The sequence below is a fragment of the Cryptomeria japonica genome, chromosome 5 (assembly GCF_030272615.1).
Source record: "Cryptomeria japonica chromosome 5, Sugi_1.0, whole genome shotgun sequence".
NCBI lineage: Eukaryota > Viridiplantae > Streptophyta > Pinopsida > Cupressales > Cupressaceae > Cryptomeria > Cryptomeria japonica.
The window spans coordinates 6376447-6403168 of NC_081409.1; the positions used below are offsets into that span (position 1 = coordinate 6376447).

The 26722-nt window shown below is 38.8% G+C and overlaps 1 protein-coding gene across 2 annotated transcripts in view; it reads right to left on the bottom strand.

The window, feature by feature from the left end:
• Nucleotides 1–26296, bottom strand: part of LOC131077960 (ABC transporter B family member 29, chloroplastic) — a 239394-nt gene extending 213098 nt beyond the window's left edge. Inside the window, exons 1-2 of one of the 2 annotated variants that reach the window (XM_058015560.2) lie at nucleotides 25664–26296; nucleotides 24946–25567 (exon numbers count right to left, since the gene is read on the bottom strand). In XM_058015560.2, the coding sequence (XP_057871543.2) occupies nucleotides 24946–25567; nucleotides 25664–25929 (888 nt within the window). In that variant the 5' untranslated portion in view covers nucleotides 25930–26296. Of the gene's footprint in view, nucleotides 1–24945 lie in introns of both variants that reach the window. The other variant, XM_058015559.2, reaches the window with a different exon arrangement.
• Nucleotides 26297–26722: the final 426 nt, after the last annotated feature.

The window sequence follows — 26722 nt, forward strand, 5'->3', positions numbered from 1 at the left end:
ATTGAAAAGATCAAGAATCAAGTCAAGAATGAGAAATTCACTCCTGACCCTTCCAAAGGGTCCAGAGCGAATTTTCTCAAAACCACCCTTTTCTCTTAACTTTGTGCTAGATCATGTGTAGGCTAAGGTAAATTCAAGAAGGAGAGGTCCTTAGGAATGACTTCAAGTTGCTAAGAAATCATCGAATTTGAAGGAATTGAGCAACCAAGATTTTCGCTCCTGACTCTTCCAAAGGGTCCAGAGCGAAAATTCTACAATCACCTACTTTCCTTGCAAGACAAGTCAAACTTTCGGTTTTTATAGCTTGGATGAGTGTGAAGAAGTGTTTTCTTGCCTTTTGGACTTGATTGAAGTTGAAAGGATGGAGGAATAAGCTCAAAACAAGATTTTTGCTCCTGACCCTTCCAAAAGGTCCAAAGCAAAAAACCCTAAAACCATCTTTTTCTCCAAAATTTGAGTGAAGTCAGGCCTAGACTAGGGTGAGAGAAGCCATTTGGATTGCCTTGGAAAGACTTTTGATCACCAAAAATGCAAATTTTGAGTTTAAACATGAATTTCGCTCCTGGAAGGGTCCAGAGTGAAATTCTGGATAGGTCATGTCCCTAGCTAGGTTTTTGAGCGAATTTTCCTTTTTAAGCCTTGTGAGGATCAGACAAATGTTGCCAATTTAAGAAGTGGATTCAAAATGAGGGGGTCTAGATGAGTTGAAGTGAAGAAAATGAAATTGAGTGTGGATAAGCAAGCAAAAGGTGAATTTCGCTCCTGACCCTTCCAAAGGGTCCAGAGCGAAATTCTTCAAAACCACTATTTCCTCCTTGTGTCAAATCAGGATTTTGATCCCTAGGGCATGGTTGAGATTGGAATGATGTTATTTAGCCTTGCAAGATGAGTTGAAGTGAAGGAGATGGAAAATTAAGCCTAAAAAGTGAATTTCGCTCCTGACCCTTCCAAAGGGTCCATAGCGAAATTCACAAAATGTCATGTTTTCTCTAGGATGGTGTTGAGCCAAGTCACTGATCGAGATGGATTTGCCTTAGAGATTGCCTTAGAAGAGATTGTGAGTGAAAGAAGGGTGAATTTTGACCTAAAAAGTGAATTTCACTCCTGACCCTTCAAAAGGGTCTAGAGCGAAATTCTTATAATTACTTAATTTGCTCATGATGAAGATCAAAAGATGGATTCCCAGGCCTTGGTGGAGAGAAGACTAGTGTATGCTTGCCTTGGAAGGCATTTTGGAGTAGAGACATAATGGATTTTGTCCTAAAATACAAATTTCGCTCCTGACCCTTCCAAAGGGTCCAGAGTGAAATTCTTAAAACCTCTATTTTGCCCCAAATTTACATCAAGCTTGGTGTTGGTGGAGAATGAGGGCATCCTTGGGCATGTATCTAAGCAAGTACAGTCAAAAAGTGAGGTCTAAACGAGCCAGGAATGCAAAATTCACTCCTGACCCTTCCAAAGGGTCCAAGGCGAAATTCTTATAGAGCCTATCCCTGGAAAGAATCTTGAGCAAGCTTCATTTTGATATCTTCTTGTTGATGATTTAAGGTAGAATATGCTATGTTGAAATGAATTCGTTATATGACCTTAATCATCTTTTGGTTTGTCTTGTAGATGAAAGAAGACCAAGCCAGATCAAGGACGATCTCCTCCAATCCAACATCATCAAGGACGACCTCTTCCAGTCCAGCATCATAAAGGACGACCTCTTCTAGTCCAGCATTTCAAGGAAAGGTACACCATCCATCCTGTACATCAAAGACAAAAGAGGTTAAAGCAAGGGTCCGTTGAAGAAGCAAATAGTTTCAGGAGAGTTAATTAAAATTATCTTCCCAGCATCATCAAATTGAACATCTACCAAGTTAAAAGTGTCAGACAAGGTGGCATCCCAGTCATCACTCCTCCAGTCGGATTGGTCCACCTCAGCGTGTCCAGATTCAATGTACCTGACTCATCAAAGATGACACAAACTTCAATGTACCTACCCCGGATATCCATTGGTCGAATATTCCAGAGAAGACATGTGTCCAAATAATGCAATTATTTCATTGGCTAGAATTGAATTTGTTGTAACAAACCCTAATTAGGGTTTTCATTGTAAAATCTCGGCCATTGATCTCAAATTGATCTAAGCCATTGAATTGTATTGAGAGCACTATATAAGCCCTGGCTCCTCATTTGTAAAGGCTAATAGTTAGTCAATAGTTGATAGTGGGTGAATAGTTAGCTAATAGTGAATAGTCAACTCATAGAATAGCAATTAGAGTAAATTAGGAGGACAAGGCAAGAAATTGTTGCTAGTGATTGTAAACAAACTCCATTTTCATTGAAGTTATGGTGAAGTGTGTTGTTTCGTTGCAATATGCATGGTCTCTTGTTGAATCTTCATTTTAGATGATAGATAATTAAATTGAATGAAAGAAAATTGTTGAATGCACTTGTGTGGAATCTGTCTAGTCCATACCACTAGCCTCTTACTAATTGTAAGTGCACCCTACGTGGTCAACTGGCATAAAATGAGCTTAATCTTCAGTCGTTACACGTCTATTGTTCATGCATTATCTTGAATGGTGATCAGTGTCTGATGGTGTACGATTTAAACGTATTGGAAGCATCCCTTAGAAGATCACATTGAGTTGGTGTCGGATTGTTCAAGCCTGATGGTGAGACCCAGCCCAGTAGGGCTCCACCTAGTCATTCATCCATCTTCTCGCATTCTAGGTAGTAGAGTAGACTTCCTGAACCCTGCATCTTTTATCATTTGTTTGTCTTCCAGTTAGTAAATAGGACTTGTGATTCCAACAAATCAGACGTTCAAGTCATCAAGTGTAAGTCCCCTTGTGATTCCAGCAAAATCACATCATACCACGAAGAGCTTATCCACGAGTAGAGATCCTACATAACAGAACCTTGAAGCTTCTCCGATTGATCCTTTTGCGATATCTTCAGCATTCGGGAGCTTTATTCAAGAGAGGGTAAGGTACCTTTAGGTATTTTATTCTGTGTTTGGTCGTGTACAAAAGACACATCAACACATACCAACTTCTTTCTACTAGTAACATTCTTATATGGGGCACAATTGTTTGGGAGCAGCAAATCATAATAATCAAACCTAATTTTATTTTTTTTAAAAGCACTAAAAGTAAGATACAATGCAATGTCCTTTTCCTTTTCTGATCACCCAGTTCTTGAGATGGGCAAGGTGAGAGCATACAAAGTAAACATCATGCCAACTATCTACAATGCAACAACTTAAAAGGAAAATGCACTATGTGGCAAGCTGGCAAAACTCACTTTTTCATGGAGTGCTATGCAATAACTGAAAGGAAATAACACTTCAACACTTATTCAATAGAGTGTACAATACAATGAGCACAAGCACAAGCACTTATTCAATGAAGCGCACTTACAAAGCATAGGCACTTCTCGCTTATTCAAGGGAGTGCAATTACAAAAATTCCACTTCTTCAGTGGGGTGAACCAAGTACATACTTTCCACTTATTGAGGTGAGTAAATACATCAAAGAGAAAGAAAGAAACCAATGGCGATACTCCCATCTAAGGCATTACAAAGTGTCAATTTACTAGTAATTGAAGATTGGACAATGAGTAATGGTTGCAATAAAACCTTCTAATAGTCTGATTCAAAATGTACTACTGCTGCAATTGAATATTAGGAAAAGAAGCATTGAAAAACACACTAAAATCAATACTAGTAGACATGCCCAGTGAAATTTCAATCTTGTAGATGATGATGCTGCCTCTAATGCTCCAAAAGCTTACTGAATGAACTCAACATGAAGTTTATACTGTTCTGAAATAATTTGCAGCTCTGAATAAACACTAACTAGGATATGTGATCACCCAAAAAACTAGCAAATATGATAGAGCACACCTTCAAAAGATTGAAACCAACAACAACCCCTAGATGCCTCTAAACAAGTTAGAAAATCCATGAAATGAAAGGTGATTTCATGCCCATCTCACAAGCCTCAAACCAGTAGTGGTATGGCATGTAACTAGGCTGTATATCCAGCACCAAAAGTCAACAAAACTCCCTCAAAATCAATCAACCTAGCAGAAAATTGATACCAACAGGAGCGGATGGGTTTAAGGATTAATCTCCATCAATGTTGGTGATCATGTAAGTTGCTGTACTTCACCCACATGATGCAAAGGACGCCAGATCTAACAAGGAAAATGTAGAGCCCAACAAGGAAATGACAATCTTCATACACAAAAAATCATTAGATAATCACCAGCTTCTTCACTTCAAAAGAAATCACATGTCTATTCAAAACACATAAAAAATCCTCCATTTTCAATAAGCATATAATCAAAACTTCACTTTCACACCAATTTCTTAATGAAATTACTAAGACTAGCTAGGGGTTTTCATTCTTGAAACCGATGATCTCAAGAGGGTTTTCATCCTCAAGAAATTGGGAGAAGAACACAAGTTCTTTGTTAGTGTGGATAAGGTTATTACCTAACTACTCATTAATGGGAACCTGTTCACATGTTAAGTTTACTTGGGTCTTAGGTGGCATTCTAGAAGTTAGTTATAATGGGGCCACATTCACCTCATTTACTTTTAGTTATCTAGGCATTTAATATTTGCATCATGTGCTTAATGTTTGTATCAAAGGGTAGTTGTTCATACTTCATCACACATTGCCTATATAATCAAGGTGATTGTACATTTGTAACATATCTTAAATCTCAATATTCAAGCAATCTCATTATTGCATATGCTCTTGTGGAAGGTTTCTTTGTTTTTGTTGGTGATCCTGAAGTTTGCTACTTCAACATGGTATAAGAGCCATGGCCATGCAAAACCCTTCTCAAATTTTAGAGTAGAGCTATTGCCAAATAAGAGATTTTTTATTTCAATTTATTTTGGCATGTGTTGGAGGAAAACTAAGCTCGCCATCGAATCCAGGACAGCTGATAAAATCAAGATTGGCTTTTGTTTTGTCTATATTTGACCATTTTTGCAAAAGTTACAAGGGTTTAAAGTTTGGGCAAGTTGTTAGATCCAGAAGGTAGCTGAATTTTCGAAGCAGATTGGGACAAAACAAACCCTTCCATTATGTCTAAAAGACCCAAAAACCCTAGGAACATTAGGAAAATCATCAAAATTTGATATTTTTTCGAAGGGCATAAGAGTTTTTTTTTGCACAATCAAGATTTCTGTACAACTGCACGGATCCATAGAAATCCATATCTGGTCGTACTGTACAGATTGTATGGCCAACATCAGAAAAAAATCAACTCCTCCCATGTCCAGCTGAGTATTTTGAGCATCTTGACATATTTTTCCCAAATTTCTGCACAGTATTTGGCATCATTTCACATTGGTTCTACGTCATAAGATGGTCGTTCAATATGCAAATCAAATTATTTGTTGGGTGCATTAATTTGTCAATACGCCTTTGCAATATTTTTAATTAAGAAATACATTTAGTTTATTAGAGCCCCAGACAACTCGCAATTTGCAGTCACTGTTGTGACCAAGGGTCCTCGCAAAGCTTGTTGGCGTAGGCACCCACCACCGAGACCCCCCCTCAGTCTATTTGTGCTTGTGGCCCTAATAATTAAATCAGAATTTGATGCTCTTACTCCTCATAACTATCATACATGGAAGATTAAAATGCAAAGACTGCTTTGGTCTAAGGGTATGGAAGATTAAAATGCAAAGATTGCTTTGGTCTAAGGGTTTATGGTCTACATTGAATGAATGGCAACCTACCATTACCAAAGAATATGAGAGATTTGCACATAGGAACAAATGTGATGAGGCTATGGGCTTGATTGCAATGCATGTTATTAGATAATACTTTATTATTTTATTATTAATCCTCAATATTGTAAACTTAGTGTAAATATCTTAATAAGATCTTGCTCAACCTTATTGGCAGTTTCTTTTTAGAAACTTGCCCTCTTGTAATTCTTTGTAAACCTATTTATTGAGCGTTTTCTCATTGTTAATACACATTCAATTTTTTACCAATTACTTGCGTAATATGGTATCAGAGCAGGATTTTTAAATTTGTTGGGGGATTTGTTGCCAATAAAGAATTTCGAAAGAATTCTTTTTTAGATTTCTGGAAATTAGTTTTTATCTGTGTGGAAATTTTTCGAAAGGAATATTGAGGGTGTTTGAAAAATCGCGATATTCTTCTCTGTCTGCACAACCTACTGTGTTGTGACGAATTTCGTGTTCTTCTTTCCCTCCTCCCACGGTCTTTATTCTTGTATTTTGCGACCTTTCCTCTGGTCGCCATCTTCAACAACTCGCGTTTTTTGTTTGACGCGATTTTTTTTTCGCATTTTTTGGTGTTTTCAACCCCTAACGCCCTTCGGCTCGCGTGCAACATGATTTTCTACACGTAGGAATTTTCAAATAACCTAGGGTTCTGCAGTTTTTCGGCTAGGATTTATACCCTTTATTTCAAGTCAAAAAAAATTTTCAATTACAGATTCCTTCTGGGGTTTTCAAGATCTCAACTGGGTCATCGTTAGAATTTTCTGGGTGCCTCGATTTTTGAGCCAGCGGATCCAAATTCCGACAGCAGATTCTATCTAGGTTTTTTGCAGGGATTTCTAGGTTGTCTTTGGATTTTTTTGGGTCAGCCGAGAAAAATTTTGAAATTTGTGCCATCCGTACTTCACTTTTTTAAGTTTGTACCTGCATCTGCCTCTATTTCTGCATTGGGATTTGAATTTTTTGAATTTCGTGCCAGGGCCTCTTCTTAGTTTTTTCCATTTTCCATGCATTGGGAAACGTACAAGATGGTGTCATTGACCAACTTGATGTTGGAAGGCAATCAGCGATTTAATGGGAAAAATTATAACACCTGGAAGCAGCGCATGTTGACTATTTTTGAATATCGCCATCTGGATAATCTTGTTTTGGACAAGGAGTCCTGTCCTCAAACACTTGGAGTTAACCAGGACAAGTTTGATGACTGCAATCAAGAAGCTGTTATGCTTCTCAAGCCCTCTATTACAGATGACCAGCTCCCTCAGATTCCTTCCGGCAAGTTAGCTGCAGAAATCTGGAAGCATTTGAAGGAGTTGCATGAGACATCCGACAAGAGTCGAGCTTTTTTTCTGAAGAATCAGTTGTTCTCCATTATGATGGATGAACGCATGTCCTTACAGGAGCATCTTACAAAGATTAAGGACATTCGAGATCAACTCGAAGCTATTGGTCGGTTCTGTGATACACATGGCATAAAACGTCAGTTAACCACACCATACACCCCTCAGCAAAACGGCGTTGTAAAACGTTGTAACCGCACCATTACAGAAATGGCTAGGTCTATGATGGAACATAGAAACATTCCTAAGAAATATTGGGCAGTAGCAGTGTTCATAGCAGTCTATGTAAGAACCCAACTTGGCTCTCCTCTGCTGACTGTTTATTTTGAATTCAGTAGATTTGAATTTGTTTTGGATTTTTAATGTTTATGGATTTTTTTTGTGTATTTTTGGTAATAATGAGCAATGATACAATACTGAAATAAACTCCTATGCTTAAAATAATACTAAAACAATAATATTACTACTAGAATTAATTTACGAGACTATCAAGGGAATGTTTGTTCTGTTTTATGGCCAATATGCCTGAAAAACAAATTCATTACAATGTAAGATAAAAACTTGATTTTTGCTGTCCCAGTAGATGAAAAATCTGCAAACTGCAAATTTTAATTTTTAAAATTTTTTTACTGTTCACGCGGCACTGTAGCAGTCCGTACGGCAGCACTGTTCATGTGGCACTGTAGCAGTCCGTACGGTGGTACTATAGCAATCCGTACCATACTTGTTAATCACCAAAATTTCTTCAATAAATCTGCAATAATTTCTCATGAATTTATTCTTCAATTCTGCGTAATTAGATGCAAATAAGACCTCTGAATGAAGTCTTCCTGAAACCAAATATCACTGAATATTTCATCAGCTCAGATGGTGAACATTGAAGCAACTACATCCTCCAATGGTGGCTGAAAACCCTAGTCTCCAGAGAAAAACCCTTTCAATTTCACAAATGCCAAAATAAAAAATAGCAATCCTCCCCTTCTTTCCAAACTCAATGCTATATATCCTTTTTGCAAATCGTACCCTAATCCTCTTAATTACAATTTTGCTTGTAGTTTCATTTAATTTCACTTTGGGCGTCAAAATGATTTTAATCATTAAATGGGCATTTAATTGTAATATTTCAATAGTTTGGCTCAGATAATTTAATTTAAAACATGGCCCCGTCTAATGATGAGTTGACCCTCAAGTTAAGTGATTATAATATAAAGTCACTTTATAACTTTATTATTAAATCACTTAATAATAAATGCTAAGTTATTCAAACTTGTCTAACTCCATGAATATTTTGAATTTAGCTATGTCGTCTGAATCTGGAGCTCGCCAGTTGACCACCCATCTGACCGTGATGTCTGCTAAAAATAGCAGGGGTCCATCTCCAATTGCTAAAAATAGCCTGGCCAAGCAAAACTCAAAGCAAAACTCATCATAAACAAACTCTGGCAACCCAGAAGTGTACTCTGCTCTGTCCCCGGAAGATATCCACGCCAAAGTGACCCTCTATCCAATCCTACTAGCCTACGAGGGTCTTTGATAGGCTAATCACAAGCTAGAGTGATGTCTCTAGCTAGAAGGGGACATTAGAGTCCGCCCTCCCTGAAATTGCTTGTCCTCAAGCAATCTCAACTCTGGATGCTGTAAAATCTCCTCGCTCTCCCAAGTAGCATCCTCTACCGGCAAATCCTTCCACTTCACCAAATATTCCGGGATGGTACGTCTCCTCAAGTTCCTTTCTCTGAAATCAATGATAGCCTCTGGTATCAAAACAAGTTTTCCCTCATCATCCAGGGGTGGTAGTACTGTAGAAGGCACAATATGATGTCCTAGCGCCTTCTTGAGGCGTGACACATGAAAAACGTTGTGCACCTTGCTCTCCGCCGGCAAATCTAACTCATAAGCCACCTCTCCAACTTTCCTGATAATCCTAAATGGACCATAGTATCGTGGCTTAAGTTTCTCGGCACCACTCTTCTTGAGAGTGGATTGACGGTAAGGCTGCAACATAAGATACACCATATCTCCAACCTCAAAAGTCCGCTCAGTCCTCTTTTGATCTGCATACTGCTTCTGCTGATTCTGTGCCTTAGTTATATTATCCTTGAGAGTCTTAACAATGTCTTGACTCTCCTGTAACAAATCACTTGCACTAGGCACTCTATTGTCACTCAAAAGCAGATCCATAAAATTGGGTGCCTCATACCCATACAGGGCCATAAAGGGTGACATCTGAATAGACATGTGATAAGTGGTATTGTACCAATACTCACAGAGATAAATCCACTTTACCCATGCCTTCTGTTGCCCTGCTATATAATTTCTGAGATATCCCTCCATCATTTGTTCACTATCTCTGTCTGACCATCTGTCTGAGGGTGGTAGCTAGTACTCGGAGTAAGCTCTGTCGCACACAACCTGAATAGCTCCTGCCAAAAGTGACTCATAAACTTGTTGTCCCTGTCACTCACAATTCTCCGAGGTAAGCCATGTAATCTAAATATCTCCTTGAAGAACAACTCTGCCACCTGTGTAGCAATGTATGTAGCAGTGATTGGAAAGAAGTGTGCAATCTTCGTAAGGCGATCCACAACCACATATATGCAGTCCCTGCCCTGGGCTCTAGGCAGTCCTGTGATGAAGTCCATAGACAAACACTCCCACTTCCTATCAGGAATCGGAAGTGGCTGAAGTAAACCGGCTAGATAGGAGTGTTCTTGCTTATTCTGCTGGCAGGTGGGACACTCCCTAACATACTGAAGTACCTCTGCTTTGAGCCCTTTCCATGTGAAGCGCTCTCTAATCTGCCGGTATGTCTTGTAGAAACCAGGATGTCCTACCATAGGTGAATCATGAAAAGATTTCAGAACCATCCTCCTCACTGCTGATCCTGGAACCAAAAATATTCGCCCTTTGTAAATGATGAGCTCATTCACAAGGGTGTATCTACTGTCTTGAATAGTCCCATCTATGAATCCAACTGCCCAAGTATCCTTTGCATACTCTGCAAGGATCAAGTGTCTCCAATCCTCCGATATGTCTGTCAATAAGCTCAAATGGGGCCTACGTGATAAGGCATCAACAACTACATTCTGTGTCCCCTTAAAATATGTAATGTCAAAGTCATAGGACTGTAACTTGCTCACCCACTTTTGCTGCCTATCATTGAGATCACGCTGCCCCAAAAAGTATTTTAGGCTATTATGGTCGGTTTTGATACAAAATTTGCTACCTACCAAATATTGCCTGAATTTAGCCAAAGCATGCATAATGGCTAACATCTCCTTATCATATATGCTAAAGCTCCGCTCTGGCACTCTCAATTTCCTGCTCTCATAAGCAATAGGGTGCTTCTCCTGCATAAGCACCGCTCCAATGCCCTCTCTGGAAGCATCACAGTGTAGCTCAAAAGGTTTGCTGAAATCTGGTAATGCTAACATTGGACAAGAAGTCATCAACTCCTTAAATTTCTCAAAACACTCCTGTGCCTCAGGAGTCCACAAGAAAGCTCCCTTTCTCATCAAATCTGTCAAGGGTGTTGCATGCCTAGAATATCCATCCACAAAGCTCCTGTAGAAACCACATAATCCCAAAAAGCCCCTCAACTGTGTAAGGTTCACCGGTGAAGGCCACTCCACAATGGCACGAATCTTTTCAGGATCCATGCGTACGCCCTCTGCACTGATGATGTGACCCAAGTACAACAACTCTGTCATGCCCAAATCACACTTCGACTCCTTTGCATACAAGGACTCTCTGCCCAATATATCCAACACCGTGTCAAGGTGAACCAAGTGCTCCTCCCAAGATCTACTGTACACCAAGATATCATCGAAGAAGACAAGTACAAATTTCCTCAACTGAGGATGGAAAACCCGATTCATTGTTGCTTGAAAAGTAGCAGGTGCATTAGTTAGCCCAAATGGCATAACTACAAACTCAAAATGGCCACAATGACATCTAAAGGCTGTCTTCTCAATGTCCTGCTCTCTAACTCTGATCTGGTGATAACCTGATCTCAAATCTATCTTCGAGAAGAACCAAGCTCCATGAAGCTCATCTATCAACTCATCGATCCTAGGAATGGGGTACCTGTTTTTAATTGTCTTCCTATTAAGCACCCTGTAATCAATGCACATCCTCAATCTCCCATCCTTCTTCTTCACTAAGACCACTGAAGAAGCGAAAGGAGACTTACTTGGTCTAATGTGGCCCATAGCAAGTAACTCCTTTACGGTTTTCTCAATTTCATCCTTCAACCTCTTCGGATGCCTGTAAGGTGTAATCATGATGGGTTTAGCCCCCTCCTCTATAACTCAATGATGTGCTCAATACCCCTGTCTGGTGGTCTACCTGGTGGAATGTCACTGAACACCTTAGAGTGTTTAACTCTAAGCTCCTGAATATCAGGAGGATATTCAATCTTCTGTTGTCCCTCCTGTGATGGCATCAACATGCACTCTGCTGCCCACTCTACCTGATCATGTCGAATCAATCTAGCCATCCTCCAGAAAGAAACCATCCTAAGATCACTGTCCCTGATTGCCTTAAGAATATGTGTCTTCCCATTCACTTTAAACCTCATCTCCATCTCCTTGAGGTTAAGAGTGAACTCCCCAATATCATGCAACCAACTCATCCCAAGGACTATATTTGTATCTCCCATAGGCACAACATAGAAATCTGCCTTAAAGTCATAATTATTAACTTTCAATGGGAGTCCAGTGATCTTACGATCACATTTGAGGACATAGCCATCAGCTACCCTCACTCTAATTCCCCCAAACTCCTCTGTTTGTATGCCACGCTTCTCCACCATCCTAGCATCAATGAAATTATGAGTGGCACCTATATCAACCAAAGTTATAACTCGCTGTCCAGCAAGCACTCCTCTCATCCGGAATGACCCTTCCTGCCTAATACTTGTGAGACGAGCTTCCCTAATTTGCCCATCTCCTTCCCCATCCTTGGACTCCATTTTAGACAAGTTTTCAGCCTTGTCTTCCTCTTTTTCACCATCTATTTCCTCTATATCAGACTGCTGGTCTGAATTATCTGATTCTGATTCCTCATACTATGCCCACATAACTCTGTTAGCTTTGCCCTTTGGTCTAAGAGGACAATCATGGTTTGCATCATAGGGTCCCTTACAGTAGAAACATAATTTTTTCTTCCTCAAATCATTTAATGTTTCCCTGTCAAAAGGTGCTGGAGTTTTATCTTTAGAATCATTTTTAGAATCAATCCTCTCTGGTTTTTTATAAAATGGTTTGTTATCCTTACTAGAAGATGCTCCTTTGGACTGAAATTTGTTTGCTGGGACTGCATGTTCCATACTTCTTGCCTTTTTCATAGCTTCCTATAAAGAAATAGGATCAAATGCCTTTATCCAACCTCTCAGTGGTTCGGATAGGCCCTCAATGAAAAGAACTATCAATCTACGCTCTGAAATGTTTGGCACCATGACTGCCAACCGCTGAAATTCACCAATGAAATACTCCAAGTTGCCTGTTTGTTTTAGCTGTGCTAAGTCCTGGAAGTAAACCTCTAGATCTTTCTTGTCAAATCTTTCAACCAACCTATCCACGAAGCCCTGGTACTCTGTCACCTGATTATGCTGAAGTGTTACCATACCATGGTACCACCAATCATGTGCTACTCCCTCCAAATGCAAAGTGGCGTATTTGATAGCTTCAATCTCTGTCATTGCCCTCAGTGCCAAAAATGTGTCAAGCTTATGAATCCAAGCTTGAGCTGTCATCTTACCACTCCCATCAAATGTAGGCATAGTAAGCTTGCCTGTAACCCTATTCAGCTCACTATTTTGACCTCTAGGCCTCCTATCCTGTCTGAGTGACCTGTAATGCTCTCTCCTCTGATTAACAAACCTCTTGAATGTCATCCTCTCTCGCACCTGTGGAGTTAATAAATCCCATTCGTCATTCACAGCCATGAGGATATCTGCGAACATCTCCTCTCCTGGTTCTCCTGTAGGTGCTACCTCAGGCTCATCTCTAATGAAGGTAGGACGTGTAGGCCTGTCTGCTGTCCTGGAATGAGTCTTATGAGCTCTAGGTGACCCCACTGCACTCCTGTTATCCCCTTGCTCCTAATTTTGTCTATCTTGTGGGTTCATGCGCTCAATCATGGCGGTGAGTGCTTGCAAGGCCTGAGCCATCTGTTGTTGTCCTGTAGCCATTGCTCTGAAAAATTCCCTTGTTTCTTGCTCCTCATTCCTATCGCCTCTGGGTGGGCTACCCCCTTGCCCGTCACCCATGGTGCCCGACTGCCTGTCAAATTCTTGTTCCCTGTCAAACAAAGCTCGCCTGCGAGTGTAATATCTGTGAGAGCCAACCTCAGGCGGCTACATGTGATTGCTTAACCCTCAGGATGGCAGGATTTAGCTCTGATACCAATGTAAGAACCCAACTTGGCTCTCCTCTGCTGACTGTTTCTTTTGAATGCAGTAGATTTGAATTTATTTTGGTTTTTGAATGTTTATGGATTTTTTTTGTGTATTTTTGGTAATAATGAGCAATGATACAATACTAAAATAAACTCCTATGCTTAAAATAATACTAAAACAATAATATTACTACTGGAATTAATTTACGAGACTATCAAGGGAATGTTTGTTTTGTTTTATGGCCAATATGCCTGAAAAAAAAACCTGATTTTTGCTGTCCCAGTAGATGAAAAATCTGCAAACTGCAAATTTTAATTTTTTTAAAAAAAATTTATTGTTCACGCGGTATTGTAGCAGTCCGTACGGTGGCACTGTAGCAGTCCGTACGGCGGTACTGTAGCAATCCGTACCATACTTGTTAATCACCAAAATTTCTTCAATAAATCTACAATAATTTCTCATGAATTTATTCTTCAATTCTGCGTAATTAGATGCAAATAAGACCTCTGAATGAAGTCTTCCTGAAACCAAATATCACTGAATATTTCATCAGCTCAGATGGTGAACATTGAAGCAACTACGTCCTCCAATGGTGGCTGAAAACCCTAGTCTCCAGAGCAAAACCCTTTCAATTTCACAGATGCCAAAATAAAAAATAGCAATCCTCCCCTTCTTTCCAAACTCAACGCTATATATCCTTTTTGCAAATCGTACCCTAATCCTCTTAATTACAATTTTGCTTGTACTTTCATTTAATTTCACTTTGGGTGTCAAAACGATTTTAATCATTAAATGGGCATTTAATTTTAATATTTCAATAGTCTGGCTCAAATAATTTAATTAAAAACATGGCCTCGTCTAATGATGAGTTGACCCTCAAGTTAAGTGATTATAATATAAAGTCACTTTATAACTTTATTATTAAATCACTTAATAATAAATGCTAAGTTATTCAAACTTGTCTAACTCCATGAATATTTTGAATTTAGCTATGTCGTCTGAAACTGGAGCTCACCAGTTGACCACCCATCTGACCGTGATGTCTGCTAAAAATAGCAGGGGTCCATCTCCAACTGCTAAAAATAGCCTGGCCAAGCCAAACTCAAAGCAAAACTCATCATAAACAAACTCTAGCAACCCAAAAGTGTACTCTGCTCTGTCCCCGGAAGATCTCCACGCCAAGGTGACCCTCTATCCAATCCTACTAGCCTACGAGGGTCTTTGATAGGCTAATCACAAGCTAGAGTGATGTCTCTAGCTAGAAGGGGACATCACAGTCTATCTTCTTAATAGGTCACCCACTCATGCTGTTAAAAATAAGACTCCAGAGGAAGCATGGTCTGGTTGCAAAACTAGGATCAGCCATTTGAAAGTTTTTGGCTCTTTAGCTTATGTGTGGATTCCTGATGCCAAGCGCACTAAGTTGGATTCCAAGAGTCAGAAGCTCATGTTTACAGGGTTCAGTGACAACCATAAGGCTTACCGACTGATTGATGTAGACTCTGATCGTCTTATCTTCAGTCGTGATGTTGTCTTTGATGAAGAACGAGGACCATTTTAACTTTCCTCGTCTCACCAGCATTTTGAGGATCAGCCTTTGAAGGCTTCTGACTTAGGTATATGTCTTCCATTCGGTTCACCTGATGGGAGGGATGATGCAGATTCTGTATTTGATGATGCACTACCTGAGTTTCCTATGGAAGATGCTAATCTTCCTCCTACTCCTGATCCCGATCCACTTCCTCTTCCAGTTATTCCTCCTGCTCCTAATGTTGGCACATCTACTCTTCGGCCTAAATGGTGGGCTAAGACCATCAGTGCTCTTCGTCCTGGTGAGCTCATTGAGGGTAGAGCTTCCAGAAATAAGGGCAAACAGCAAAACACAATTAATTTTGCTTTTATGGCTAACATCCACAGTATCTATGAGCCTCAAACATATGCAGAGGCCAAAGGGATTCCAAAGTGGGAAAAGGCAATGGATGCTGAGTTCCAAAGTCTTCAGAAGAATCACACCTAGGTTCTTTCAGATCTTCCTCCAGGGAAGAAACCCATTAGCTGTAAATGGGTATATAAGGTCAAGTCTCATGCAGATGGTACCTTAGATAAATATAAGGCCAGATTAGTTGCTCGAGGATTCACACAACGAGAAGGCATTGACTATGAGGAAACTTTTGCTCCTACTGCCAAGATGAGTACTATTCGTCTTCTTCTCGCCATTGCAACTTAGTATGGTTGGAAAGTCCATCAGATGGACGTGAAGAGTGCCTTCCTCAATGGTGAATTGCAGGAAGAAGTCTACATGATGCAACCTCTTAGTTTCAAGGTTGCCGGTTCAGAACCGCAAGTGTGTAGACTCCGGAAAGCACTCTATGGACTTAAACAGGCTCCTCGAGCATGGTACATAAAAATTGATCAGTACTTGGTTGCTCAAGGCTTTCAGCGTAGTCCTTCAGATAGAAATCTGTATATCAAACACTCTGGTAATGACATTCTCTTTCTTGTTGTCTATGTGGATGACTTGATCATTACTGGGAATTCAGCACATTTGATTTCAGAAATCAAACAGGATTTGTGCAGCACTTTTGATATGACAGATTTAGGACTTCTTCATTATTGTTTGGGTGTTGAGGTTTGGCAGACTGATAGCAACATCTTCCTTTCTCAGTCTACATATGCCAGAAGCTTGCTTGACAAGTTTCGAATGCAGGATTGCAAACCTGCTTCCACACCTATGGAGACTGGTCTGAAATTGTCAGCCAAGTTTGATTCTCCTCTTGTAGATGAAACACAATTCAGGCAACTAGTGGGCAGTCTCATCTATCTCACTGCCACTAGACCTAACCTCTGTTTTGCAGTGAGCTACATCTCACACTTCATGACGGCCCCCAGGGCTGATCATTGGGTAGCAGCGAAGCGTGTCCTACGCTATGTGAAAGGCACCTCGGATTATGTTCTTTACACTAGGAGTGATGATCCTAGACTCAGTGGGTTCACAGATTCAGATTGGGCAGGTTCAGTTGATGACAGGAAATCAACCTCTGGATATGTGTTCAGTTTGGGATCTGGTGTAGTCACCTGGACTAGTAAGAAGCAGCAGGCAGTGGCTCTCTCTTCGACAGAAGCAAACTATAGAGGAGCTGTTAAGGCAGCTTGTGAGGCAGTTTGGCTTCGCCAGATGCATGGAGATATGCAAATATCTCAAGCAGGTCCGACTCCCTTGTTTTCAGACAATCAGGGAATTCTCAAACTTGCCAAGAATCCAGTCTTCCATGAGAGAACCAAACATATAGAACTTCATTGTCACTACATTCAGCAGTTGGTTGAAGACGGATCCATTCAGTTGCTATATGTTCCTACCTCAGAGCAGTCAGCAGATATTTTCACCAAACCCCTCAGTCCAGATAAGTTTGTAAAATTCAGGGGGTCTATTAGTGTAGTTGATAGATTGAGCATTAAGGGAGGGTATTAGAATAATACTTTATTATTTTATTATTAATGCTCAATATTGTAAACTTAGTGTAAATATCTTAATAAGATCTTGCTCGATCTTATTGGCAATTTCTTTTTAGAAACTTGCCCTCTTGTAATTCTTTGTAAACCTATTTATTGAGTGTTTGCTCATTGTTAATACACGTTCAATTTTTAACCAATTACTTGCGTAATACATGTTTCAAATAGCTTATTTTTCCACATTGAGGAACGTACTGCTCCCTAATAGGTATGGGACAAGTATAAGGATCTCTTTGGTCCAATTGGTGAGGTAAGGGCTATGCAATTGAAAGCAGAATTGGCATCTCTTTGTATTGATATTTTCTCTACTACTGAAGATTATTTGGTTAAGTTCAAACCATTAAGATCTTAATTAGCTAAATGTGGGAAAGACAAAATTGATAAGGAATGCATATTTCTGATTTTGTCTAAGTTAAAAGGTGCCTTTTCATACTCCTCTACTTCCTTTTACTCTATTATGGATGGATTAGGAAAATCAGTTGTAATGCCTTCATTTCAAACATTATGTGATGGCTTGACTAGAGAACAAGCAAAACTCAATCAACTTGATGTAACTTAGTTAGCTTGATGTCACCCCCAAGTCTCATGCTTTAATTGCACAATCTAAGGGTAAAGGAAAGAAGAAGAATATATCTAAGAAAAAATCAAATGAACCTCCCACCTCTTCTCAAGAGGAAAAGACTAGGAAGGAGAATGCTAAATCAAAATGTAACTATTGCAATAGGCTTGGGCATGGTGAGCAATATTATTGTAGGAAACAGTTAGATGGCATGAAGCAGCTTCTTGAAGAACACAATATTGCTTTTCCATCTTCTTGTTCACCTTCTTCTTCATCTTCTCTCAACCTTTATCTTCTACACCCAAGTCCATAGGTATTGGGAAGGAGGATAATAAGATGAAAGGTCATGCACTTATTACAAGTCATGTTGATAGGTCTATTGGATAAATACTTGATTCTTGTGATTCAAATCATATGACATATTCGCTTAACCACCTTCATGCTTTTATGCCCTCATGGACAACTAAGATATTGTTTGCTAATTGTGGTTATATTGATGTTCATGCTAAGGGGGATATTTACATGGAAAATGGAAGGTTCGGTGATGTTCGTTTCATGCTAGATATTACTCATAATCTCCTTTCAATTTATCAGATTACTCAAAGTGGGTTGTCTATAGAATTCACTCCTAACTCATTCTTCATTCGTGATTTGCATAACAAGAAACTTGTTGTCATAGATACAATTGTTCATGACAATCAAGTGTATACTTTCTCCCATTTTGTCCCTAATGATAAGAGTTCACTAATGGCTTCTACTAGAACTAGTGTGGGTAGTAATGATATTGGTTTTGCAAACCTTGTTGTTCGGGCTCCACCACCTCCTGCTTTTTCAAACTTTAGAGATGATATGGTTTCCAGATCTTCAGTTGAGTAGGATATGTTTTGTTTTCCAAATTTGTCTTTGCAAGGTGGTTTCATGATAGGTATTGTAGATTTGTTTTGTCATTCCTCTTTTGCATATTTGGAGGACTTCTTTGAGGGGGTTTCTTTCCTCCTTGATGATTCATCTTCTTTGGAGACTTCTCTTGTCTTCGCATTCTTTGCCTTCTTCCTTGATTGGGGTAAAACCTGCATTTATTAATAAATCTTCAAAGGCACTTGATCAATGCATCTGTTGAGACTTATTCCCTCCTTTTAGATGGGCTTGGAGTGGCTTCTTCATCCGCCAGTGGACTTCTTCCTTCCTAAGGGGAGACATGTGGTTTGTCGACATTGGATTCTCTTTTGGCTTCAGGCCTTCTTCAATGGCTTTAAGGACACTTCCTTATGGCAGGGCTATGTAGTCTCTATTTCTCTCTCCTTTGGAGGGGCTTTTGTATAATATCTTCATGATGAATGCAATTCTTGGGGGGTATTGATGAGACCTCCATACATCACTCATTCTATCACTTGTATATGATCTTCTTTGCATTCTCTCCTTTGGGGAGGGCTTTTACCCAAGTGTTTTTTCTCCTTTTGTGAGAGATTGTTTGCTTTGTACATGGGTACCTAACATGGCCTAGTTGTCGGGACCCATCTTTCCATTTGCATAATAATTTCATCTCCCTAAGTTGCACTTAAGTGGGGGCGTTAGTGTGAATAAGATTATTACCTAGCTAGTCATTAGTGGGAACCTATTCACATGTTAAGTTTACTTAGGTCCTAGGTGGCATTCTATAAGTTAGTTATAATGGGATCATGTTCACCTCATTTACTTTTAGTTATCTAAGCATTTAATATTTGCATCATGCATCTAATGTTTGTATCAAGGGTAGTTGTTCATACTTCATCACACCTTGCCTATTTAACCAAGGTGATCGTACATTTGTAACATCTCTCATATCTAAATATTCAAGCAAGCTCATTATTCCATACTATCTTGTGGAAGGTTTCTTTGTTTTTGCTAGTGATCCTAAAGTCTGCAACTTCAACATTCTCTCTCTAGTAGAAACAAATTGCATATCATGGCCAACCTCCAAATGAGCTCTCAACTCCTTTTCATAACATTCTGAAGGAATTTAATAATAATAAAAATATAACAAGTCCCTTTTTCCTTCACAAACTCCCTTTTAAAAATAAGAATAATTCATGTGTTAAAACACCTTTGCCTAGGCGTCCCCTCTTGAGGCATACTTGAAACAAAATTTTAAATAAATAATTACACTAAGTTGTCTTTCTAATATTTTCATATTTAGACAACTTAAGTAATAATTAGCAAGTTTATATAGGCTACAAGGGTGTCGTTATGCCGACGCTACAGCTCCCTAGGGTTTTAATGTGGTCGCAATATCAAGGAGATGGCTTCCGACCTGTTATGGGTGACTTTGGACGTTCTTTTGCTTCTTCATAGACGGCAAATGCTGGTTTGATTGATGGGCTTTGTGGCAAAAGAGGCAGTTTTGGCTATTGCTTCAATGGGAGGGAGGTGAAATCGATCAAGGGTGAGCAGTATGCAAATATGGTGTGGGGAAGGAAGGATGAGTTTTGGGCTCGAAGGAAGCAAGGGGAAAGGAGACAGGGGGTGTAGCACTGCAAAGGGAATGCGAGGTTTGTGGGCAACAATGGAGTGGCTTTAGGCACAAATAGGAATAGATTGAGCCAGCCAATAGTGTGTTTAGGGAAGGAAATAGCAAATGAAGTGACTGAAAATGAGAAATATTTTTCTGAAATGAGCTTGATTTGCAGATTCAAGGGTTTTTGGCCAAGCTTGGGCGATTTACATAAATGGATTAAAGAATTCTAGAGCCCAATTTTGGATGGGGATGTTCAAATTTACTTGGTGCCCTAGGGTTTTTCATGGTAATTTTTGAGAATGTGCAAGATAGGAAAAAAAATCTTATGCAAACATCAATGGAGCTGGGAAGAGAAATGCTTGCTGTTGTTGAAACCATGGTATCCAACTTTCAACCCTGCCAATGAATCCTTCGACAAGATTACAATGTGGGTAGGACTTCCTAATCTTCCGGTTCAGTTTTGGTTTGAATCTTGTTTTGAAGCTGTACGAAACTCTTTGGGAAGACTTTTGGGGATAGATGAGGGTTCTCTTGGTTTCTTGCATACTACTTATGCTCGGTTGTTTGTGGAGATGGATGTGAAAAAAGAAGATTCCTGAGGATTTTGAGTTAAAATCAACAAATGGAAGCTGACTGGCATTTGTGGATTGTGAAGGAATCCATTTCAGATGTAGAAGATGTTTTCAAATAGGTCATATTGCAGCTCATTGTACCAAGAAGAAATTGAGAAAACAAGCAACCTAGTGGAGGGAGGTCTCCCCACAACATTACTCAGTTGAAGAGGATGTTGAAATCCCAAAAGGCTTAAAGGTTCAGGAGATGCGAAGGACAAACAGAGTGTAGATCCCTCAATTGTTAAGGACACGGAAGTAATGTAATATCCCCTGTTGTTATATGACTGAAATGTATAGGGAATATTGACAAAACAGTTGTCTATTAACCTGCTGTTTTAATTTTCAGACTGAATAACCCTGCCTGTTATTCACACTGGACAGCCTTTGCATAACTCTGCGTGTTATTGATTCTGATGCAGTTTTTGGTTTTTGCTTGTTTGAACATATAAATGCAAATCCTTGAATTTGAAAACTAATAAATTAAACTACATGAAGAGATTCATGAATAATGCAAGTACAAATCAACATCTACAGTCAAGTGACATTATGTCAAACAGTTGGCATGCAACTATCATTGCTGGGCATAAATGCACATCACATTAAATACATAAGTCCAATTTCCAACCCCTTTATTGTAAGAAATCCCAAATACAATGCTGTTATAAAGACACCCAAGACTCTTGGCTCACAATGACATATATGAAGCTAAATCTGACCATGTATGCACACCTACAGCAGCAACATTAAGCTCCTAATTTGACAGTGCAAATAGCTATGAAATTCAAAGGAACTTGATTATAGAAGCGCCCTATGCTTGCTGATGAAGAAGCAACCAATATCCAATGAAAAGAGGCCCTCTTTAGCTCAAATCGGAGCCTTTACCCAGCCGCCCCTGTTCTGAAGTAGATAGTCAATAATAATTTTGTTTGCAGCTTCTAAGTGCCCTCTCAAGCACCAAAAACTATCACCATGCTCTCAACAATGGAGCGCTCCAACTAGGTAGGGAAATCGTGGCATAATTAGGTCTCCATGTGTGAAATCATGGTGTACCTGTGACTGATATAAAGACTGAGAATAACTGAGCTTCCACTTCAGAATACAGAAGATGTAATTTGACACTTTGTTAGCACAAATGATGAAGATTTCCAGCACCCAAAATGTCTCCAAGATCCCTAATTCAAACTTAACAAAAATTGGCCCTTGGCCACATAATTTGGCACCAATGAAAGGACTGAAATGTCCCCTCCAATCTGCAACCCTTCGGTGGATCTCTCACCACCTCAGTTATGCTATCAATGGGAGTTTTTGTTCCCAAAGACAAATAGATCAACTGCAGAAACCTTCAGCTCCACGAGACTGAACAATGCCAATATCAATTCCAGGATGATCCACAATGAGGCTGCCTCCTCCATTTATTCTTTTTCTTTCAAGAGGTCGGCCACCTTATAGAAATAAAATAATATTTAATTGAACCTTCTAGAAGATTCCCCTCAAAATAATAATATTATTTAAGTGACTTTATTATTTAATTGCACTTTAGATAATTTAAAATATCATTATAATATAAAATGCAATTAACAACACACGTGACATCATACGTGAGAATACATTATCTCACCAAAAATCATATAAAAATAGAATGTGAAGCCACAAACAGCTGCCCAAGCAACCCTTTCATCTACTCCTTGGCCTACGAGGGTCAAGTAAAGGCCAAACCCCTTTGTGGACTGATCCTCATGAAAATGGGGACATTACAAGTAACAAATAAATCTAACAAAGACAGTGCTAAGGATGGATGCAGTAATACTGTCGGTTGTTGCTCTATTGGGGAGAAGGTTGAAATAAGGGTTATTTCAAACAAAGTGAATGATGGGGTAAGGCAAACACCTGGGGCCTCAACTGAGGAGTTTTGGAATGCAACAGAGAAGGAGGAAGGGGAAAATGAGCAAGAAGGTGGATGGATAGAGGTGATGTGGAAGAGGGATAAGAGAGCAATGAAGGCGGGCACTTTCAATATGCTTCTTCGTTCACATGATAAGCATGGCTATAAGTAAAAGAATTGAGCAAGTGACCTGTTAAAGGGTCTTGGCACTTTGGTGCCTTGTAGTTTGGGGAGGAGGCTCCCTGGTTGTAGCACCACCTAGTTCAAGCCAAGCTTAAAATCCAGATCTTTTAATAAAATAAATAGACACATTTACCGATCAAAAAAAAACTTAACTAATAATTATTTAATTATCAATAAATTACTCAAGGTGTGGAAAGTATTAGAATGACACAAATATGAAACTTTGACCATACCAATATGTCCTTGAAATCTTAAAACAATGAACTGAAGCAACTAGGTGACTTTCTAAGAATAACATACTTCTCCAAGAAGTTTGGAAAGCTCCCAAAAGGTTGAAAATCAATTCTGAAAGCATCAAGAGGCTCACCAAAACCAATTGAACTCACTGTTATGAACAACACCTCTGCTAGACTAATACTGTTCTCTCCAAGAACTTTAAAGTTCTCTCTTGCCCGACAATTAGCCTAGGAGAAAACTCTAAAAATAGACTAATTTTTCACAAACAAATTTTGCTTAAAAAGGGGACATCACACAAATAGTATGGTTTCAGACTTTTATTCATATCAAAAAACTTAGTAAAGTCTACACCAGCATATATAAGGTCAGGAATAATTTCAATAGTGATATATATACATATATTTTATCATTATCTTTGTGTAAGAAACTTTCATGATATTCTAGAAGGTCTAAGAAAATTAATTATTGTGAAACTGTTCAATGCACTAAAGAGTTTGACGAAATATGAAGATCCGATTTAATGCATGACAAATGTTTGTAAAAATGCTCATATTCATTTAAGATAGCAGCAATTATTCTTATTCATGAAATTCAGATATATTGATCGATCTAGTGTTCAACAACTCTTTGAAGTAATGTCTATCTGCAAAAATTGAAACACTTGCAAGTTTGTGGAAAAATCCTAGTAAGGGATACTACATCATATGGACTATTTATTGCCACAAGTACTTCATACTGTACAGCGGCTCCTAGCAATCTCATTCTCCACTAGAGAACTGCTTCAAACCAATTACACTTTGACCATATGATTTCTACTAAATTACTTGCCACTTCCAAATCTGTCATTGTTATATGGCTACTGCTTATGCGAATTTTTACACAGTACCTACTGCTGATTCACACTCCCTGAAAGCCATACAACCTGCAACTTCAATTATTGTACACCCCATGGAAGGAGACTCCACCATACCACCTATACAATCTACTAAAATTTGTGCTGGCATTTTAAATAACTACCTGTACATCCCACAAGAATCATCAAGTGTTACGAGAATTGGCTGATTCACTCACCTTATTCAGGTTGCATTGTTAAGCAATAACCAGCTTCAAATTTTGAATATTCATTCCTTGAAGAAAAGCTTGTCAGCTTTGGAGTTCTATAGAGAATTCATGGATCGAAAAAGGATACAAGTACTTCTACATCAGGAGTGGATTTTTCCAAATATTTTGTAGTAGAAAACTCAAGATTTGCAAAAGCAACATTGACCATGGCTGAAAAAGGGAAGGGTGTAACATTAGATGATGGAAAGAAAGTACAAGTTGATCTACTTCCTTCACATAGACCAAAAATCTAGAAGATGGCATTGGATTAAGTTTTTGAAAAATATCGTACCACCAGGGAAGGTTGGCTAGTTCCAACTGCATAAGGAAAATACTATTGAAAATCTCACTAGGAAAAGCCTCGCTACTAATGAATGTCACCTATGGTGGACAAGTAAACTAGATAAACATCCACTAAAAGCTGCCTTTTGTTTTGACACAGATAGATAAAATGCTTTAAATTCCGTATTTTAAATTTAGACTCTTCAAGCCTTATTTGATTCACATTCTCTAATTATGATAGAGAGAAAAAAGGAATCCTTGGTGCAATACATGCACATGAAGTCCCTATTACATACAACCCTATTGATTTTTCCAAAGTTTTTGTGGTACCATCCGTAGTTCCTTTTGCTCAAAAACCCAACAATAAAATCACTCAAGCATAGCAAGAAGTTGTTCTTCAAACTCTATGCAAGGATAATTTGTCCAGTAACAAACTTAATAATATGTAGAACAAGGGAAACAAGGGCTAAAAGAAGATTTTTTAAATAAGGAGTGGGAATATATTTTGGACTTAATAAAGCGATTGATAGATGCTAGTTAAAGATTTTCATAAAAATAAATAAAGAAAAGTCGTACATGGAGAAGTGCATACACAGTATCTGCAGCATCCTCAGCCTCGGCAGTAATTCTGTAAGCAATATCTCCAGCCAAAGCACCTCCTGCACCTTCGAAATAACTCATATCTCTGTTCAAAACCCTCTCAAAAACATGGCCCCTTATCTCGTATGACACATTCAATGCCGCCTTCCACAATAAAGCCTGCTGAAAATATTGAGCTACCGACCTCAAAACAACGAAAAACATCGCAATTAGAGCCTTCTTCCTCAAATTACTCAAGTCCCCTGCTACCAAAAGAGTAGAAAGATCGCCAAATTGTGGAATTACATAAAATAAGCATCCCACAGCAATAATCGAGCACAACCAGGCTTTCGATATCGGCCTCCATTGTCTCTCAACGAAGGGTTTTATGAATTTATACGTATGGCTGAAGGGAAAAAAAATGTTAGTTGCCGCAGACTTTGTAATATAGGATTTCAGATGATCCGATGCAACTGGCCCCAACTGCACACCCGATGAATGAAAAATTGGCTTCTTACGGATCGAACCGTTAGAATTTTGGTGGTCTGAGAGATTCCGACCAAATATTGAAGCAGACTTTGTAATACAGGGTTTTAGCCCTAATTGCACACCATATAAACTAATAGATAAGCAGTAAATAGGACCGATTAGAACCGACCCTTCAATAATTTGATAATTGGATAAATTTTTACTACAGCTGGTTATTATGCCGCACCTTGCAGAACTGTGTGTAGTAAAAAAATTCGCATTGAATTCGCATTGCTTGCCCTGGCTGTGCTCTCTCTGTTTGTAGTTAAATGCTTTTAGATGATCAATAAGAATTATATTTTGATAATTTGAGAAATTCTGGCTCATAAAGGAAATGAGATTTTTGTTACGGTACAGTGCAGAAATGTGTGTGATGATTTTTTTGTTCGTGATTTGATATGGCTGTCTGTAGGGGAGAGCGTGCAGTGTTTGTTTGCAGTTAAATGATGCCATTGCAATGAAAACGGGAAGATAAGAATAGCATTTACGTGGTAATAGATAGATGAAGGCAGCGGGATTCGAACCCGAGAGGTCATGGGAGTATGAACAAAGATTATACAGATACTTATAACTTTAATACAAATGCTTGTCTGTAGGGGAGAGCGTGCAGTGTTTGTTTGCAGTTAAATGATGCCATTGCAATGAAAACGGGAAGATAAGAATAGCATTTACGTGGTAATGGATAGACGAAGGCAGCGGGATTCGAACCCGAGAGATCATGGGAGTATGAACAAAGATTATACAGATACTTATAACCTTAATACAAATGCTTGTCTTAGGCAATAGTGCCACCATTTGAGAAAATTATATGATTAACTCATTTTCGTATTTTTTTAGTTAATTGTTAGAATCATTGCGAAAACGTTCTGTTCAAATAAGTATCTCAAATTCAGTTACGGAATAATGGACGTTGCTCGGAAACCCATGATCTCCGCTCGGAAACCGTGCGTGAGAATAAAGAAGTTATCCATTAAATTAATAAATAAATTAAAAAATATCTTATATTATGAATTAAAAAATTAATGATTGAAATTTGGATCGGTGAATATTTGTATTTTGCAGACATATTAAAAATTTGGACGATTATGCTGAAAAAAATTATCTCTCTAATGTTGGTAGCCACATCATTATTGTAATTCCACTATTGTTATTATAATAGTTGAGTTTCACAAGTTTTTGGATTGATATTATCTCATTCTTACATGAGAACATATGAACACTTTTCAAAGGATCACAATTTGGATTT